This window comes from Carlito syrichta, unplaced genomic scaffold (assembly GCF_000164805.1).
Source record: "Carlito syrichta isolate Samal-C Ts95f unplaced genomic scaffold, Tarsius_syrichta-2.0.1 Scaffold307991, whole genome shotgun sequence".
Lineage (NCBI taxonomy): Eukaryota > Metazoa > Chordata > Mammalia > Primates > Tarsiidae > Carlito > Carlito syrichta.
Genome location: NW_007252087.1, coordinates 490,152 through 509,915, shown reverse-complemented (window position 1 = coordinate 509,915; position 19,764 = coordinate 490,152). Strand labels below are relative to the sequence as shown.

At 38.5% G+C, this 19,764-nt stretch overlaps 1 protein-coding gene across 1 annotated transcript in view; it reads right to left on the bottom strand.

The window, feature by feature from the left end:
• The window catches only part of MAP3K20 (mitogen-activated protein kinase kinase kinase 20), a 176,423-nt gene that overhangs the window by 66,947 nt on the left and 89,712 nt on the right, over positions 1-19,764 (bottom strand). The window contains exons 8-10 of the mRNA XM_008064748.2: positions 15,848-15,934; positions 9,882-9,956; positions 2,973-3,079 (exon numbers count right to left, since the gene is read on the bottom strand). Coding sequence (XP_008062939.1) covers positions 2,973-3,079; positions 9,882-9,956; positions 15,848-15,934 — 269 coding nt within the window. The remainder of the gene's footprint in view (positions 1-2,972; positions 3,080-9,881; positions 9,957-15,847; positions 15,935-19,764) is intronic.

Below are 19,764 nucleotides of genomic sequence, written 5' to 3'. Positions count from 1 at the left end.
AATACTTTTGTCTTTGGCAAACAAATGAATTAAGTCACATATTCTCTTGTATAACGTCATCATGTCTTTTTCTACTATTACTGCCATGGTATTTTTCTTCCATCCTTCCCCAGATAGATAAGGAGCAAATGCTGTGTTCAAGGCATGTTCTAGACGCTACAGTGATGGCCAAGATTGTCTGACCCTCTTACATTTTAGTTTGCGGGACATACTTTAAATGACTAGCCACTGAATTACCTCCTAATTCCAACAGCGGTAAAGCTATGAAGGAGATGCTGTCAGAGCACATAAAGTGGAACCTGATCTGGCCTGGGATCAGCAGGCACCTCCTTTGTTTTTTTGGGTTTTTTTTTTGAGTTGGAGTCTCACGCTGTCACCCAGATTGGAGTGCAGTGGCCACCCCAGGCAACCACAGCCTCGACCTGCTGGGCTCCGGCGATCCTTCCGCCTCAGCCTTCCAAGTAGCTGGAACTACAGGCGCACGCTACCATGCCCGGCTAATTTTTTGAATTATTGTAGAGATGAGGTCTCGCCAAGTTGTCCAGGCGGGTCTCCAACCTGCGGGCCCAGGCTATCCACTCACCTCAGCCTCCCAAGGCACGGGATAACAGGCTGAGCCACCGAGCCCGGCTAGGTGGCACCTCCTTGAAGAAGTGTTACTCAGCTGCTGTCAGAATGACAGTTCTGAATGAGGGAGAGATATGCATCTGCTAAGGGACCAAACGCCTGAAATTAAGAGGCAGCATGATGCTCTTGGGAAGAGACAGGTGAAGCCATAATACAGAGGGACTTAAGTACTTTGGTCTTTGACTTTTTTTTTTTGAGTCAGAGTCTCATTCTGTCACCCAGGCTGAAGTGCAGGCCATTTCAGCATCGACTGCTGGGTTCAGGCAATCCTTCTGCTTCAGCCTTCCAAGTAACTGGAACTACAGGTGCATGCCACAATGCCCGGTGGTTTTTGTCTTAAGAGTAATGGGAATGCAGATATGGATTTTATTTTTTTATTTATTTTACTTATTTTGAGTCAGGGTGTTTATTTATTTTACTTATTTTGAGTTGAGGTCTCACTCTGTTGCCCAGGCTGGAGAGCAGCAGCACAATCATGGCTCACCAAGCTTCAGCCTTCTGTGCTCAGGTGATCATTCTGATTCAGTCTCCCCAGCATCTGGGACTACAGGCATGCAGTAGCATGTACAGCTAGTTTTTTTATTTTTGTAGAGACAAGATCTCACTATGTTGTCTAGGTTGGTCTTGAACTCCTGGGTTCAAGTATTTGTCTTGCCTTGGCCTCCCAAATTGCTAGAATTACAGGCATGAGCCACCACGACCAGCCCACATGTGTATTTTAAAGGGAGCTATTGATTAAATGTGCACTGGTCTCTTACTGTAAAAAATAAATATTACTTACATGTCTTGTTTTACTAATTATTTCAGCCCAGAAAAAAAGTCCTTCATACCTAGACTAGAGTTCATTGTATTACTTTTGTATCCCTAAATAAAAACTCATTTAAATCACTGACGCTAGATAGATATTTATAAGGAATAAAAATAAATAAGGTTATTGTGAAACACCAATCAAACACAGAAAGTCCAAAGAAATGTCCAGTAATAGGAGTAAACAAAGCAGTCCTTTTCTTTTTCTTTTCTTTTTTTTTTTTGAGTTGGAGTCTCACACTCTCTGTTGCCTAGACTGGAGTGCAGTGGCATGTTCACAGCCACCACAGCATCAACCTGCTGGGCTCCGGCAATCCTTCTGCCTCAGCCTTCCAAGTAGCCGGAACTGCAGGTGCACACTACCATGCCCGGGTAATTTTTTATTTATTGTAGAGACAAGGTCTCGCCAAAGTGCCCAGGCTGGTCTCGAACCGGCGGGCTCAGGCAATCCACTCACCTCAGCCTCCCAAAGTGCTGGGATTACAGGCTGAGCCACCGAGCCCGGCCAGTCGTTTTCAAAGAGGCTGCAGTGTTCATTTAGCATCAGCAGATGGCGTAAGGCGTCATGTTACTACCACGGCTACCAGGAGCAGAGATGAAGTTACTTAAATCTCTGCTGAGTCAGGGGAGGAATGTCAGCTCCCAAACATACTATTTATATTCATGCATCATGTGACCTGGCTCAAATGTTTCAGCCTGGGCTTACTTTTCCACTCATACAATACAGTTCTCTCACTGCGAGTTTGTTTTACATGTAACAAATTTTAATAGGATTTATAACATCCAAAGTTTTCTTTTAAAAGTGTTTTTATAGTCTCCCTACCCCGTCCACTAGCAGATTAACAGGGCTCTGCAAATTTCAAGGTAAACACTATTTTTATTTCTCACTGGACGGAGGCCAAAGCTTCCCAGCAAGGAATATATACAGAGATATCTGGTAACCATCTTTTGTCTGATGATATGATTTCAATATTCTTTCCAAATACTTTGATATATTATAAGGCAACAAGCTTAGAAAAACACTCTTTTTGCTTACATATGAAATGGAGGACGTCTCAGATCTCCAAAACCATAAAAAAAGTATACTTTCCCCCCCTAAGCTACACTTAGAAATCAGGACTGTCATGAAGGTCTCTGGTTCTCTTCTTCCCTCAGACAAGCCAAGGACTTTCTTTTTTTTTTTCTTTTTCTTTTTCTTTTTTTTGAGTTGGAGTCTCACTCTGTCTCCCATACTGGAGTGCAGTGGCTGCTCCCGGTCACCGCAGCCTTGACCTGCTGGGCTCAGGTGATCCTTCCGCCTCAAGCCTTCCAAGTAGCTGGAATTACAGGCACACACCACCACGTCTAGCTAATTTTTTGATTTATTGTAGAGATGAGGTCTTGCCAAGTTGCCCAGGCTGGTCTCGAACCCGTGGGCTCAGGCAATCCTCTCACCTCAGCCTCCCAAAGTTCTGGGATTATAGGCATGAGCCACCATGCCTAGCCTAGCCAAGGACTTTCAAAGCCAGAGGCTAAGACTCTGTGTCAGGGCTACTCACCTCCACTCCGCCTTGTTGTGCAGGAATGAGTTACACTGGTCAGGGAGGTTTGCGTCATTTGACATGGACTCCAGAATTGAAATGATTTGCTTGAATGATGGCCGTTTCTAAAGAAGAGAAAATAAGTAATCACCTGTTGCGACTTCAGAAAGATCTTCAAGAGAAAATGTAGATATCCACAAGCATAGCACAAAGCTCAACCTACCCATAACAAAATGAAACATGATACAATGTCCTGATTTAGTTATTTTACAACTATCAGATCACTCAGGTTTAGGGAATCATTACTTTTGTATCCCTACATTAAGTTACATATTTATATTCTCTTGTATAATATCATAATGTCTTTTTATATCATTACCACATTGACATTTTCTTCCTTCTTTCCCCAAATATGTGTAGTGTGAATGCTGTGTTCAAGGTATGTTCTAGATGCTGTGGCTACAGTGATAAACAAGATTGTTCATCTTTATTTTCAATTAGTTATTTGTAAGAATAGAGGCAGATGTTGTTTTTCTATCATGTGGCCTATGGTTGGGATAATTAGTGTTTTTCTCTGGGTAAAGAGAATATTAATTCTCTTTTCATTATGAGTAAGGATTCCTAAAAAAGAAAAAGTTAAGTCCTTTAAAAATCTATGTGATAAAGCTGGTAAGAAATTAATAGTAGAGTCTGTGTGGTGGGTATTCTAGTGTTCACTGTAAAATTCTTTCAGCTTTTCTGTATGTTTAAAAATTCTTACGATAAAATGTTGGGGGACAATCTACTGGAACTAATAAAATTTCCCAAATCAGTTGGTCAGAAAAAAAAAAAAAAAAATCCCTCAGGCCTAAAGCCATCATAAGTTCCCTGTTCTCAAGATTTATTTCACATTATAACTAGCTTCCGTGCTGGGATGCTGCAAGATGCTGCTCACTGGAAATGAGCAGTGGCTAAGTATATTTCTTGAGCTAGCAGCAACCACACTAGCCTGTCTCTTTAGACTGTAGCCAAGGGTGAGACAAAAGGTTAAAACAAAAAGGGAGAAAGACAATAAAAGGGATGATGCACATTCTCTCTTCATCACACCTCATAATTATACCATTTCTGAACAAATTACAGTTGCAGCAATTAAAACATGCATTTTAATTTAGGAGCACAAAAACAAGAAGGAACAATGTTGAGGTGGCTTGCTTTCAAGACTTGAGAGCTTCCTACATTGTTAAGAAAAGCAATTTTTCCATTTCTCAATAAAAAACTGGGATATTTATTGAGTTCTGTCATTACTGTTCTCTTTCAAGGACGTGTGTGTGTGTGTGTGTGTGTGTGTGTGTGTATTCTGAAGAGAGCATACATAGCTAAATATTACTGATGTACATCAGGCCTTCTAATAAGCAAAGAAGAAAATGTTTTAGGAAGGAAGTCTGAAAAATGTTCTGTTTGTCTTCTTTAACTTTGTTCTCATCTTAATTTCTCCCACCACGTGTCAAGTTTTAAAAGGAAAAATGTTATAATTGTTTGCATAGGAACTAGTTACATAATAAATAAAGGATTTTCATTTTGTAAGGGAAAGTAGCAGGAGGAGTTATTGCATTTTTAAAGAGTAATATTTTTCTCTACATTTACTCATTCTTGAAACAAGGTGAAATTCTTTTGTAATCAGATGACAAGCATCCCTGAAAAAAAAAAATCTATATTATATATATATATTTTTTTTTTTTTTAGTTGGAGTCTCACTCTGTCACTCAGACTGGAGTGCAGTGGCCGCTCCTGGCCACCGCAGCCTTGACCTGCTGGGCTCCGGCGATCCTTCCGCCTCAGCCTTCCAAGTAGCTGGAACTACAGGCATGTGCTACCACGCCCAGCTAATTTTTTTAAAAAAATTTATTGTAGAGATGAGGTCTCGCCAAGTTGCCCAGGTGGGTCTCGAACCTGCAGGCTTAGGCACTCATCCGCCCACAGCGCAGGATTACAGGCTGAGCCACCGAGCTCGGCTAAAATATTTTAATTTTATAGTTAGAATCTACTCTTGGATAGATATTATCAAAGTGAACATTAAAAAAGCAACAATATAGAATTTTGTGGTAATAACACTTTATGAGTATTCTGGTTACTGAATATATTTGGTCTAGAATCTTATGTAAGTTTCTCTGAAGGAGCTTTTAAGTTCTTTTTAGGTATTACATAGGCTTTGCTTATTTGAAAAAAATCATCACTGTGGCCATTTATTAAGCACCTACATATATGATTTCTCTATTTTGATCTTCATTTTGTAGGTAAGGACAAACTAGTCTCAGAAAAGTGTCAATTTCCCAGCCTCACCCAGGAAGCAAGTTGCAGAACCAGGGGCTCTGCTCTTAAATTCTTCAATATCTTTATCACATAGCGTGAAGACATTATTTCGTATCAAACTCATGACCGTAACTATTACCTTTTCCTTATTTAAAAATGTCACCTTAGGACTTGAACTGGTTCCCACCTTACCTTTCTTCTTTCCTCTCTTCAATAAAATATTGTGAGGCCCTGATGTTAGCCACTACATGACCTGACATTTACCTCTTAGCCTCTTTCTCTTGTGCATACCTCTCCCTCCTCATTGCAAAATAACAAGTTTTATAGGTGGGATGAATATTTTAACCTAGGTGATAATACTCTAAAGTCTAAGAACTGAAAAAAAAAAAGAAATAAATACTTTAATCAACAATTGCTGTACATATGCACACAGGACTGGCACCAACTTCTGGTTGAATTGTGATGTATTTCTAGCCAGGAAACTAAAATGTGCCTCTCAGAAAATTGACTGTGGTCTGGCTATTTCAGGCAACAGCAGATTGGGCATCTAATTATGAAACTGATGAAAGGTACAATGGAGAAACACACATAGAAACTAGCTCTGATCCCTCATAGAACTTGTGACCCATGCAGGAAGAGAAGATATTTTTTAGAAAAGCAACAGTATAAGGTAAAGCAGTGGCCCAGACTGTGAATTAAGAAAAGGAGTACTAAGACTGGGCTGGTGTAAACAGAATAACCAAGGAAGCCTGATGGACGATGAAGTATTCAGGGGATAAAGGAAAGGAGGAGGCCAGCATGTGCATGCAATGAAGGCATGTAAGGTGTGTCCAGAGGAGGTTAGCTGTGAGAGAACTGGAAATGTGGGCTGTGGCCAGGCATTCAGACAGATCGAATACAGAGTCACATATTTTCAACAGAATACAATGTCATTGAGGAAATAAAATTCAATCTTAAACTTTCTTTACATTTTACCATGTCTGGAACACAAGATTCCTTTGGCCCTAAAGTAGGGTCATCTTACTACATGTCAAAGACATGTCAACTTCATAGCTTCAATATCAGCCTAATGTCCTTGTTGTGTAAGGTGTTCATACTACCATTTAATCAATATACCACAAATGTACATTCTTGGAATTTTAATTAATGTAGTACTGGGCTTCCGATTAAGAAATTCAAACCCTGCTTTACATATTGAAATGTAATTAAAATTATAGAGATCTAGTTGCAATAATCTAATTCAATGCAAACAGTTTCTGGCAAAACTTCTATTTAAGTATCAGAGAAAAAAATACTACCAAAATTATTTATATGACACAATGGATACATAACTGGCAGAGTAGGGAAAGGGTAGGAAGATACCATTTTAACAGTTTAAAATAAAACATTCTGACCGGGAGTGGTGGCTTAGCCTGTAATCCCAGCACTTTGGGAGGCTGAGGCGAGAGGATTGCCTGAGCCCGCGGGTTCAAGACCAGGTTGGGCAACTTGATAAGACCTCATCTCTACAATAAGTCACAAAACCTAGCCAGACGTGGTGGTGTGCGTCTGTAGTTCCAGCTACTTGGAAGGCTGAGGTTGAAGGATTGCCTAAGCCCAGGAGGTCAAGGCTGCAGTGGCTGTGAGCGTGCCACTGCACTCCAGCCTGAGCGACAGAGTGAGACTCCAACTCAAATATAAAAATTAAAAAACTTAAAAAAATAAAACAAAACATTTTAAAACAAACTTGCCAATTCCTGCTTATAGTTTCCACCAAATTAGTTGCAATGTGTAGGCATTTCTCTTAATGCTAAAAAGTCCCCACATTCTGCAAACTCACATATCAAAAATAATAGGGCCTAAATAGGGGTAGGGCAGACCACTCAAAACCCAGGCAACTTCATCACAGAGTACTAATAAAAATAATAACAACCCTAAATAAAAATATTAACACAGTTAAGAAATATGTTAAATTCTCCTCCCTCCCCTGCCCTTTTTTCTTTTTGTAGAGACAGGATCTTACTGTGTTGCCCAGGCTGATCTCAAACTCCTGGCCTTAAGTAATCCTCCTGCTTCGGCCTCCCAAAGTATTGGGATTACAGGCATGAGCCACTGCTCCTAGCCAAGAAACATGTTATATTCTTTTTTTTTTTTTTTTTGAGTTGGAGTCTCACTCTGTTGCCCAGGCTGGAGTGCAGTGGCACAATCACAGCTACTGCTGGGTTCAGATCCTTCTGCCTCAGCTAGGTATTTACACTATCATATAATCAGTGTACCATAAATATACATTCTTAGAACTTTAAGTAATGTAGTACTGAGTTTCTGATTAAGAAATTAAAAACCTGGCCATTGCTTTGTTAAACTCTGCTGTGTCCACATGGCTCTTTGAGCTATGGCCACGACGCTTTTTTAGTTTTGGCCCCCTCCCTACCTTGGGGAGGTGAATCATCTCTCTCTCTCTCTCTCTCTCTCTCTCTCTCTAATTGACTTCCTAAATAAACTATATTTTCCAATCTAAAAAATAAGAAAAAAGAATTGTTGTAAGTCGCACAGTGACTTACACCTATGATCCCTGATCTCAGCACTTTGGGAGGCCGAGGCAAGAGAACCACTTAAGGTCAGGAGTTAGAGACTAGCCTGGGCAACATAGCAAGATCTTGCCTCTACAAAGATAACAGAAATTAGCTGGGTATGCACCTGTAGTGCTACCTACTTGGGAGACTGACTCAGGAGGATTGCTTGAGCTCAGGAGTTCGAGATTGCAGTGAGCTATGATCATGCCACTACATGAGCAACAGAGAGAGACTCTATCTCTAAAATAATAATAATAGCAACAACAATAATGTAAAATAACTTAGAGATAAATAAAATTAATATCTAGATTTTTAGAAAGAAAAGGAACACCTTATAGAAGAATGGACTGTTTTATCATCATTCCCTCTTTTTGGGAGTCAGATTGGAATTGGGTTTAAATTAAAGAAGAAATTCCATTCTTTGGTTGTACTTTTCAGGTCTCTATTTAAAAGGTCCATTGTAATACCTTCAGTTCCATGAAAAACTGAACAAATTGAATGGTAAAATTTCAGTTCCTTTCTTGAGTGTACTGCTTTCTTATTCTAATGTTTAATCTGTGAGAATCCTTTTTTTTTTTTTTTTTTTGAGTTGGAGTCTCACTGTGTCGCCCAGACTGGAGTGCAGTGGCCGCTCCCGGCCACCGCAGCCTCGACCTGCTGGGCTCTGGCGATCCTTCCGCCTCAGCCTTCCGAGTAGCCGGAATTACAGGTGTGCACTACCACGTCCGGCTGATTTTTGGATTTATTGTAGAGATGAGGTCTCGCCGCCCAGGCAGGTCTCGAACCCGCGGGCTCAGGCAATCCACTCACCTCAGCCTCCCAAAGGCGCAGGATTACAGGCTGAGCCACTGAGCCCGGCTCTTTTTTTTTTTTTTTTTTAAGAGACAGGGTCTCACTCTGAAGCCCAGGTTAGAGTATAGTGGCATGACCATAGTTCACTGTAACCTTGAACTCCTGGCCTCAAGTGATCTACCCACCTCAACTTCCCGAGTAGCTGGGACCACAGGCATAAGCCACCATACCTGGCTAATTTTTAATTTTTTTGTAGAGACAGGTTCTCACTATGTTGTCTAGGCTGGTATTAAACTCCTGGACCCAAGCAATCCTCCCACCTAGGCCTCCCAAAATGCTAGGATTACAAGTGTGAGCCACCATGTCCAACCAGAATCTTCTTTACTTTTAAACTTTTTGGAATGGGAAATTCCAAATATACACAAAAGTAGAGAAAACACTGTGAGCCTCCATATACCTATCACTCAGCTTCCAAAATTACCTTGTTTAATCTATACCGTCATCAATTTCCCCCATTTTATTTTGAAGCAAATCCAAGACTAGCCTATCATTTTATCTGTAAATATTTTTGTATATATGTGAGAGTCTTTTAAAATGATCTTTGCAGGGAAAGGGAAATGGGCCATTCATGCTCAAACGTGATAACCACATGAAAGACCACATTTTGGAATTTCTCCAACTCTATTGTGATAGCTCAAAACACCACTGAAACTGGACAGGGAACACATCAGGATTCTCTACAAGTGCTACTTTTGCCCACTCTTTGGTTAGAAAGGCAATATAGTGCTGTGGCTGGGAGCACAGACTGTGCCAGACTGATGGGGGTCACCTCCAGCCCTACCGCTTACTAGCTGTGCGGCCTTGAGCTCATGACTCAACCTCTGTGTGCCTTGCCTCTTCCTCTGTAAAAGCAGGATCACCATGGATCCTACTTCATGAGGAATACGTAAGTTACCACACACGCAGTGCCTGGTAGATTACAAGTATGGTGTGTTAGTCATTTTTATAACAGAAAGAGTACAGTAGTTATTATTAGAGATTAAAACAAAAGAATACAATTATTTTTACTGAGTCAAGAATGCCAAAGAGTGCTGTAAGAAAGAGTTTATAATGAGCCACTAGTTATCAAGATAAGCAGATGTCAACAGAAAACCTACCAGTCAGTCTGGGGCTCACAGGAACATCAACCCAACTTTGTTTTGTAATGAATTTTATTACTGCAACTTTTAAAAACTCAAAGCCAAACAGGTGGAATTTCAGAATTCTGAATAGCAACAAAAACATAGGTATATACCTTGGCATCGGCTTCCCAACACTGATGTAACAGTTCAGCAAAACTTCTGGGGCAACTGCTTGGAATGGTTAATCTCTACAATGAAGTGGGGGTGGACAAAACAAAACAAAACACAGGGTTTTACTCATAAATGCAAGCGAATACTATTTGCCAGGTCACAAGAAGTTAACTTAAGAGCATAAACAAGACATGAAATTTAAAGCTTCTATTGATTACCACATGACAGGTGAGAATTTATGTTTAGATTCATAATATTTAGTTTCATAATTTCCATCCAAAGAGGAACTGCAGTGGGTGGAGAAGTCAGGGTCAGCACAACAAATGCAACAAAACATAAAATCAAGTCTAAGAGAAACTACAGTAGGAGAGAATCAAGTGGGACTTAAATACTAATTATAAAACTACAAGTCACTGTATTGTTTTTTTTTTTGAGTTGGAGTCTCACTCAGTCGCCCAGACTGGAGTGCAGTGGCCGCTCCCGGCCACTGCAGCCTCGCCTTCCAAGTAGCCGGAATTACAGGCACGCGCTACCACGCCTGGCTGATTTTTTTTATTTATTGTAGAAATGAGGTCTCGCTGCCCAGGCAGGTCTCAAACCCGCGGGCTCAGGCAATCCACTCACCTCAGCCTCCCAAAGGCGTGGGATTATAGGTTGAGCCACCGAGCCCGGCTAGTCACCGTACTTTTATAGGCAATTTATAACGTATGTAAATAGGCCAGGTAACTAGTTTAGATGTGGCAGTAAGTGAACAACTCTGAAAACATTCTTGACATAGAAGATCACAGAGATCATTTTCAAGAATTGTGCATTTTCTCACTGATACATAAGACATTCTGAATGTAGGACTCACTATGGCTTTGTTTTGGTCAAACCTCCATACTGTAGGGACCTGACATGGCATAAATTATAACATGAAGACCAGTCCTGTTCTAACATTCTACAATCATGATTCTCATCGAACATGGGATGGCACTATTCTGCAGAAGCATTTTTGTTTTAGAGACTGGAAGGTTGCAACTAACATTTAAAGATAGCGGGTCAGGAATGTCACACATCCATCAATATACCATCAAATCCTACACGATCAAGAACTCTCTTGTATCCCACAAGATTTCCCAGGCCCCATGTGCCTTCACAAGAGAATCAAACAATGAGATTTACAATTTTCCGGGCCCAGAATCCAACTCTAATTTTCAAATGAACACCAAGTATTTTTTAAAACAGTTTCAAAATACGTTGAACTTTCCAAGAATGCAACTACCAAATAAAATAAATAAAAGGAAAATTGATTTTTGCATATTCACAACTTTTCCAAGATTTTGGAAAAATGTAACCAACAACAGTACTGCTCCTGGTACTGGAGTCATTCACACAACCCAGCTCTATCAGGCTCCATTTGTAGCTGCTGAATTCTATTTATCCACAGGTGCAAGCTCCTCATACTGCTCCCTTATCAACCCTAGTATGGGCATGACTGAGCATTTATATGCTGCAATCCATATTTCATTTACTTCTCTTTTATATTACAGTTAGAGCATTATATTGACTTAAAATATAATGTGTGAAGGTAAGTTGTGTTACCTCTGAATTTCATTTTAGGGGAGCGAGGGGGTGTTAATGCAGTTATAAAAAGAGCACTGGGTATGAAGGAGTTGAGAACTGCTGTACTAAGAAGTACTAAGATTTATTTCACAGCACTGTTTGCCAAAGAAGTGTTGCAAATGAAAAACTTAAAACTGAACTTTGTTGGATTTGGGGGAGGCTACATGTAAAACTAGAAAAACAGTTGCTTTGGCAAGAAAACTGATAATCTATATTTGGAATTTGCAGATAATCTTAAAACCAAAACAAAATAAAAGCCCAAACAAGCCTCTCCAAATTCAAGGCTATGCTAAGTACTTCTAAACTTTTAGTCTTGTAAGTTCACAGACTAGACCAGGATGTATTAACTGTGCTATTATTTTACTATAATGTGAACTGCAAATTTTTTGATGATGGTAAAAAAGAAATTTGGGTTTTACTTCTTTTTTAATATAAATGGTTGTGAAGTGAGAACTAATAAAAACAGACTATAATTTTTTTTTTTTTAATAATTTTTTTTCCTGTCGCCCAGGCTGGAGTGCAGTAGCACACTCATGGCCACCGCAGCCTCAACCTGCTGGGTTCAGGGAGTCATTCTACCTCAGCCTTCCAAATAGCTGGAGCCCACAGGCGTGAACCACTACCCCTGGCTAACTGTTTGTTATTGTAGAGACAAGGTCTTGCCTTGTTGTCCAGGTTGGTCTTGAACCCCTGGACTCAGGGTGTCCTCTTGCTTCTGCCTCCCAAAGTGCTGGGATTGGAGGTGTGAGCTACTGAGCCTGGCCAACACAGATTATAGTTGCAGTTGTGCAACTGAATGTACTCTATATGTAACTAAAAATAATGAGTTTTTGTAAAGGGTAGTATTTTTCAATATAATTTTATTTGAACATATTTCCAAGAACTGAAATGTGAACTGGCTGAATATGAATGCTGATCATTTTTTGTCATCTTCTCATACTAAAAAAATTATTTAGATAGCATGTCTGAGACATTATGCAAGGAGATACAATTATTGTAAATAACCTGACATGGTCAATTATCAGATTCAGACACTTTACGTAATAGATTATTTTGGTGCAATTAAAAGTACTTTAAAATAGAATCCAAGGTATTTAAGTCCTGATTACAAAACTGTGGGCATTCCTAATGCACTGACACATTCTGAAATAACCAAATATTAGTACCAGGTTTGCAACATTACTTCAAACTTAAATATTTTTAAATCAATTTAAAAGATTTCCCAATCACTAATTACACATGACATTTTTTTAAAGACCATATTCATTTTTGCATCATTTTCTACATAGGATGTAAAATTATTTTTAAGTGAAGTTTTAGTTTTTTTCTAAAGTATAGTAAAAAGCAGAGACATTTTATAAAGATTTCTGTTAATCAAGTCATTTTGCTACTTAGAACAAGCACATTATATACAAGAATCTAAGTATTTTATAAAAATAGAAATTATGCTGCTAGAACATTCTGAATGACCACTGATTGAGTTCCATGGACATGATAAAAGTAAATAGATGTGTCTGTATTTTAAAAACTTTTAGTAATGCCCTCTTAGTTTCCTGCCTTCTATACAAGTCCATTGTTTATTTTGAAAAGTTTAGCAGAGCTTTGTGAATCTAGTTTTAATAGGATTTAATATGAGAAAAATGATTGCTTTAAGGCCTTATTTCATTATCAAGGATTTAGAAAGAAAACTCTTCAGATGTAATTCTTAGGAAATACTGATTTTCCTATAGATGCAAAAAGCAGTCCTAAATGGTGGAAATGAATGAGGTCTATTGTCTAGTTAAAAGTAGTGTGCCAACCTCAATTCCCCAGTTCTGGTAGTTACCACAGATAAATAAGATGTCACCAGTAGGGGAGGCTGGGTGAAGGGTACATGGATTCTTTGTAACAGTTTTGTAAATCCCTGTAAGTCTGTAATTATTTCAAAATCAAAAGTTAAAAAGACAACCCTTATACCTGGATTAGGGTGACTACATCACATTTAAAGAGTCTCCCTGAGTGTTTGAACACGATACTCTTTATTTAAATAAGGGCTGTTAAGAATACATCTTTCTCTTTTCAACCTGTAACCCAAGGTAGTCAACAAAAAAATAAATAAATAAAATAATCAGAAGTTGAAGGGATCTTGTAAATTGTATTTCTTTCTGTCAAAGTGTCAATTTTGTTATGAAATAATTTCTTGGGAATTATCTTAATGCTATATTAACAGAACCTGTTTGGAAGTAAGTATTTCCATTTGTGAGGTGAAATGAAGATACCACCTTAAATAATGATACTGAAAATTACATTTAAACTTAATTTCCATATTTTTGAAAAATAAATATTGTACAGAATGAAAACAGCAGATACATATCCTTATATTACCCAATTTCATTTAACTTCATTAGAAAGTTGAGAAAATTTATTTTGTCATATGGGTTTCTTTCAACTTACTTTTATAAATAATAGTATGGGAGGCAACTAATTTGTCTTCATCAGTTATTAGCTAGTCATCTAAATATACCATGAATAAAGCAGTGAACTCTATGGAATTTCTGGAGAGAAAGGAGATTGTTTCCTCAGGCACAATACTGAAGAAGTTCTGAAGGTTATTCATGGGTGATTCCCAACTCTCAAGTCAACGATTCAGGTATCTTCTAAATTCACTTTTTTTCTTCAGCATTAAAAATCCTTGACAGATATTCCAATGTTTTAAAAAGTGCTTTAGATATATCTATTCTGCCATTCTTTAGGTAAATTATTATTTTAAAGATATTATTTTTTCTTCCATATACAAATTAGAAGGGTTCAGTTAGTTTTTTAAAAAAATTTTCTCTTGGAACAGTATAGAGGGAAAAGATTACACTGAGTGTTTTGCTCCAGTCAATACAATGTTAGTAATTTTCTTCACTTTCATTTGTAAATCCAGAAGCAGATATCTTATCATCTCACTGGCAAAAAACAAACAAACAAACAAACAAAAACCAGAACAGAAGCATGTGGGTCCCCACATGGCGACAGTATCAGTTATTCTGTGTGTGAGGTCTTATTTAATAGCATACTAGGAACCACTAGCACATTTAATTAAAATGGAACAGCTCCTGGAAATGATGAGTAAGACACACTCTTGCATGTAACTCAGTTTCATTTCTTAAATTGGCAGCTCTTTCCCACCAAGTTCAGCTATCATCAACATTTCATCCATTCCCAATAAATCAAAAGGACAAATTTTAAGGTACCTCCAGATAATGTCATCCAAAAGATGGAAACTTGGTATCTCTTAGTCAATAGCAGCTTTTTGGTTAATCTAATTTGTTCCTGCACTCACAAGGGGAGCAGATCAATCTAATTCTTTTAGGGCATTAAAGAGGGAATATCTTTAAATATTCCCTTTTTTGGCAAATTATTTTATCCTAAGGTTGCACTCTCATCCTTTGTGGAGGGCACAGATAAGATTCGGAAATGAAGAACTTTTGTGAAATAACATTGTTTTGCATTGCAAAGACAACTGCCTGCTTCCATTGCATGATCTAAGTTCTCATAATACCTTGATATCGGATGCTTCATCCTTATGCTGAGAATTTCCATGGCTGTGCGTTTCAGTCACAATTTTAAACCTTTCAAAATGTAGTTGCTCTCTTTGATATGAATGTACCATGTTCTCTGATGTGGGCTCATAGGTCCAACTAACTGAAAGCCTCAATTTGTGGGAAGAAGAGGAGCGAGGCTGGGGACACAGCACAAACGGTGTTTACGCCACTGAAGTTCTTTTGAAATGGAAAGGCTCTGCATGAAGAAGCGAACAGTTATGCCACTGCCTCGCCAATTCCAGTGAGGAGCTCATCTTCAATGTAGTGTTCAACGTAGGTGGCAAAACTGTAATTTTTCCCTTTTTTGAAACTATTTTTTCTTCTTTTATTTTTGAAATTCTCATCTAAGCGACAGTTTCTTGTACTATAGTGACTCCTGCTGGGAGAGGTAAGTTGAAGTAGCTGAAGGTCTCTTACAGATATATCAACTCCCGGCCAGTAAAAAAGATGTCCTAAACGCAGGAGATGGAGTTAAACTGTTCCCCTACCTTGGACGCAATGGCTTCTTTCATCACTAAGAACAAACCCCTAGGTTTTACAATTGAGACTGAGAAACTAGTACAGTACTTGTACAATTTTTGATCTACAGCATCACGACGTGAAGCTGCAACAATTAGATGTAAAGGGTCCATTCATGAGGAATAACATCACTTTGACCCTTTGTGTTAGCTCCTACTGCTAATCTTTCCATAAGCGTGAACTTACTTTCAATTTGAAGAAGATGAAAAAGTCTTTTGCAAAACCCCAATACTGTTTTCTGATCTATGTACCTGAATGGAGAAACGTAGTCTTACCTCGTTTTTTTCCACTACAAGCCAAGCTACTTGTAATCCTTCCAAACCTTTAAAGGGGACCTCCCTTGTTAGCATCTCCCAGAGAACCTGGAACAAAAAGAAAATGGAATTTTTATTCCTGTACTTTGTATTTTTGGTATATTACTGAAACTTTACTTAACATTTAATTGTATCCAATTACCAGACACAACCAACCCCATCTGTAGAAACTTGGGCAAAACATATACATTCATGCACAGTACTTCTTCCATATATTATATACTTTTTACGTTCTTTTTTTATAAAGAAAAACTTGTTTAGAAATTAGAACATCTAGAGCCAAACTTAAAATGTTTTGAAGCCAATGAATCTCAGTAATTTAATTTTATCCCACAAGTTATTGGAATTTTTATGTATTCCCACAGATTAGATTTTGCATTTTTATTAGTTAAAACTCTTTTCACTTTCAATCTCTGACATATTTCTCTGTATGATAATAATTGGGAATTCAAGAATATTTTTAAAGGCTCGATAATGGTCTCATTAAAAAACAACAACAACAAAAAACTAAGCCTCAAATCCAAATCACTGGCTAACCTACCTACCATACAATGGTAGACATTTGAAAAATTATAAAATTTAGATTTTACATGTTACATTTTAGATTTGGGGGAAATCTCCCTTGAAATGAATGAGCCAGTCTAAGGGATCCATTTTCACATGCCTATAATATAATTTATTATGCCATATTCAAAAATGTAATAAATACTGTACATACATGTAAGCTGATTGTGTATATATGGGTTACATGTGTGTTTATCTCTGTGCAATCCTTGAGAGAATACTGTTAATAAACCTGAACTGGAATGCCCAAAGAAAGCAAATTGATGCTAGAAATACTGCAGATTTTGGTTTCTCTTTAAACACTGAGTATTGGAGATCTGTATACTCAATTAGTTTCTCTATTTAAACAAATGGACTTCAAAACTTTCAGTCTACCAGTACTTTGTAAAGTGCAAAAACAATTCCAATCTTATCTATCAGTAATAGTCATAATAATAACAACCACTACCATTTATTGAGTGCTTATTAGGTTCCAGGTACGCTTTACATATGCTATCATGATTAGTATCAACCCTATCAGATAGATATTATTCTCATTTTATAGGTGAGCAAACTAGGGCTGAAGAAAGTTAAATAAACTTGCCCAAAGACACTCAGTTATCAAGTGGCAGAGCCAGAATGTGGACTTGCTGGCTCACTCTGAAGGTCAAGCTCTTGACCTCACGTATTTCTAAAGAAGGGAAAGCAACAGTGTTAGAGAGAATGTGACATCCTATATCTTAGGTCTGGAGCCATGGCAAAAGTGGGAAGGGAACTCAGCAGTTTAGATTTAGATTTCTCTTGTTCTAGAAACAGATTCCCATTTCTAAGTAAGCATGTAGATGGCAGAGATATACTCTATTCAAGCAAGGCGTATAAACCTTTCAATCTATATCCACTGCTTCCTCAGCCAGTGCTCAGTTTTATTGGAGCCATGATATGTTAAATAATTTCTGGCTAATGAGAAGATAATTAGCAGGAAAATCAGGGAAACTGGCAGATGCTGCTCAAGCAGGAGAAAAAAATTCACGGAAGCCTCTCTGGGCTTTTAATCAAGTGTATAAGGTACTTTTTTAGAAGCTACTGAATAATTCTACCTGAGTTACACAAGTGATTAGGAAAAAACAAGGGGCATCCCAGAAGGGGACAATTCCAGTGAATGCTGCAAGTAAAGGAAGGGTGAGGGCCAGGACAGGTATGCCACCACCCCTGACAGGCTGCCTGCACAGGAGAGGGGAGGCCAGGGCAGCTGGAAGGCAGAGCAGAAAACGAAGGCGCTCATTTGTTGCAATTACCACTCCACTGGTGCTAGGGCTGGAGATGGGCAAGGATACAGAAAGCAAGGAAATGAATGGATTTGGCATTCCTAAAAGGAGATGGGAACAGCCAACCAGCCTCAAATCCATTGAATGCTCCAGACCGCAACACTGTCAGATGCGTAGTCTGGTGCCCCTCCTTTCTTAGTTTGACCTGCATATACAATACACGTGCAAGCATGCACACACACACACACACACACACACACACACACACACACACGCTGACTGAGGTAAAATGCAAAATCAAGAGTTTGAAGGCATAATGTCAGAAAAATACTTATGTAATTCTCTATTCCAAAATATTCTGTTGGAAATCGTCCAAAAGCCAATAAGATCTGAGTTAACGTTCTCTAAGAGTTCTAACTTTGAAATAAATAAGACAGTTTCATTTGACTTCCTCTGTGTCTCTAAAGAGCTACTACTTGCTAGATGTGTCCAGGATGGTGTCACCCACCACTGTGTCCTGAAGCCCAGATGAGGACTTTAGTTCATTTCCAGTATCTGCATACTTCATGGTTTCTTTTCCTTAATCCTCCAGATTCGGGAATGCATCAAAAAGTAGATGGTATGAGATTAAAATGACAGTTTTTTTTACTAAACAAAATGAAATTTGGCTCAAAAAAGTAACTTTCCTGAAGTCACTTGGTGGTCTAAAAATATATTAAACTATGCCTAAAAATACCAGTTATGAGGACTCAGGCCAAATATTATTGTGATCTTTCACCTTTAAAATATTTTCCAACTCATTTTATATTGAGACGTCCTCACATTTAAACTGTGCTCACAAGGAAAATTTCTATTTTCAGTTTATAGAATAGAAACTTGGACAAGCTGTGTACTTTTCCTGCCTTTTCTTTTACAAACAATAGAAAGTCATTACCTGAACCTGGCTTGTTCTGGAACAAGGCTCACAGACAAGCAAGGCAGCAGTGCTGTCTTGTAAGCCACTGGGTTTTCAACGCTGGTTTTGGCTGAGAAGTTTCTAAGAAGGTAATCCTTTCTGCATTGTCATTAGTAAAGCTTTGTTTTTAAAGAGAGGCTAGGCCTTGTGATTTCACAAGGCTTACTCTTTCACTGATCTTCGCTTTTCTGAAGTCTTTTCTTTTTTTGTAGATAATATACTAAACATTCCTTCTAGTTCAATCCTTCAAGAGAAGTTGTCATAAAGAGTAGAAAAATCTCCTCTCTTATAAAAAGGAGAGAGAAACAATTGCCTGCCTAACTAAGTTACTGGCTTAGAAGCAAGGATCACAAGATCCTTTTCTGGCCTTTGCAACTTGTTTATTTTAAGGTAGTACCAGACGAGTGAGTCTTGCCATTTGTTAAGAAGCAATATAGGTTTATCAAGCTTGGGTGGCGGGTACTTTTGAGAGCGTATTAGGAGCTAAATTCTTACAAGTCTAAAAGAAATAGAAAAGCAAAAGTCGTATTGCATTTTCTGGGTGGATTTCAAAAAAGGACAATTTTTTAATGGTATTATTTATCTATTTGATTGCTGTGTGTAGGGGGAGTTCAACTAACAGAATAGACTCTTGAACTATGGGATGTTTTATGCAGATGCTTCTACTGATAAATAAGTCCTGGCTATTCATCTGTTTTCGAAAAGACATGTAAAAATTCTAAATAACCACACTTCTTTCCTAGATAGGTATCATTTTCAAAGTTTATGAACCACAAACTTCTAAAATAAACATGGTCCTAACCTTAACAACTGTCCTCTCCTGCTCTTTTATGTAATATCTACTCTGAACACAGTTTAAAAAAAACTGTGAAGCCAGACGTGGTGGCGCAAGCCTGTAATCCCAGCACTTTGGGAGGCCGAGGAGAGAGGATTGCCTAAGTCCAAGGGTTTGAGACAAGCCTGGGCAACTTGGCGAGACCTCATCTCTACAATAAATCAAAAAATTAGCCGGGCATGATAGCACGTGCCTGTAGTTCCAGCTACTTGGAAGGTTGAGACCGAAGGATTGCCTGAGCCCAGCAGATTGAGGCTGCAGTGGCCCTGAGTACAAGTGC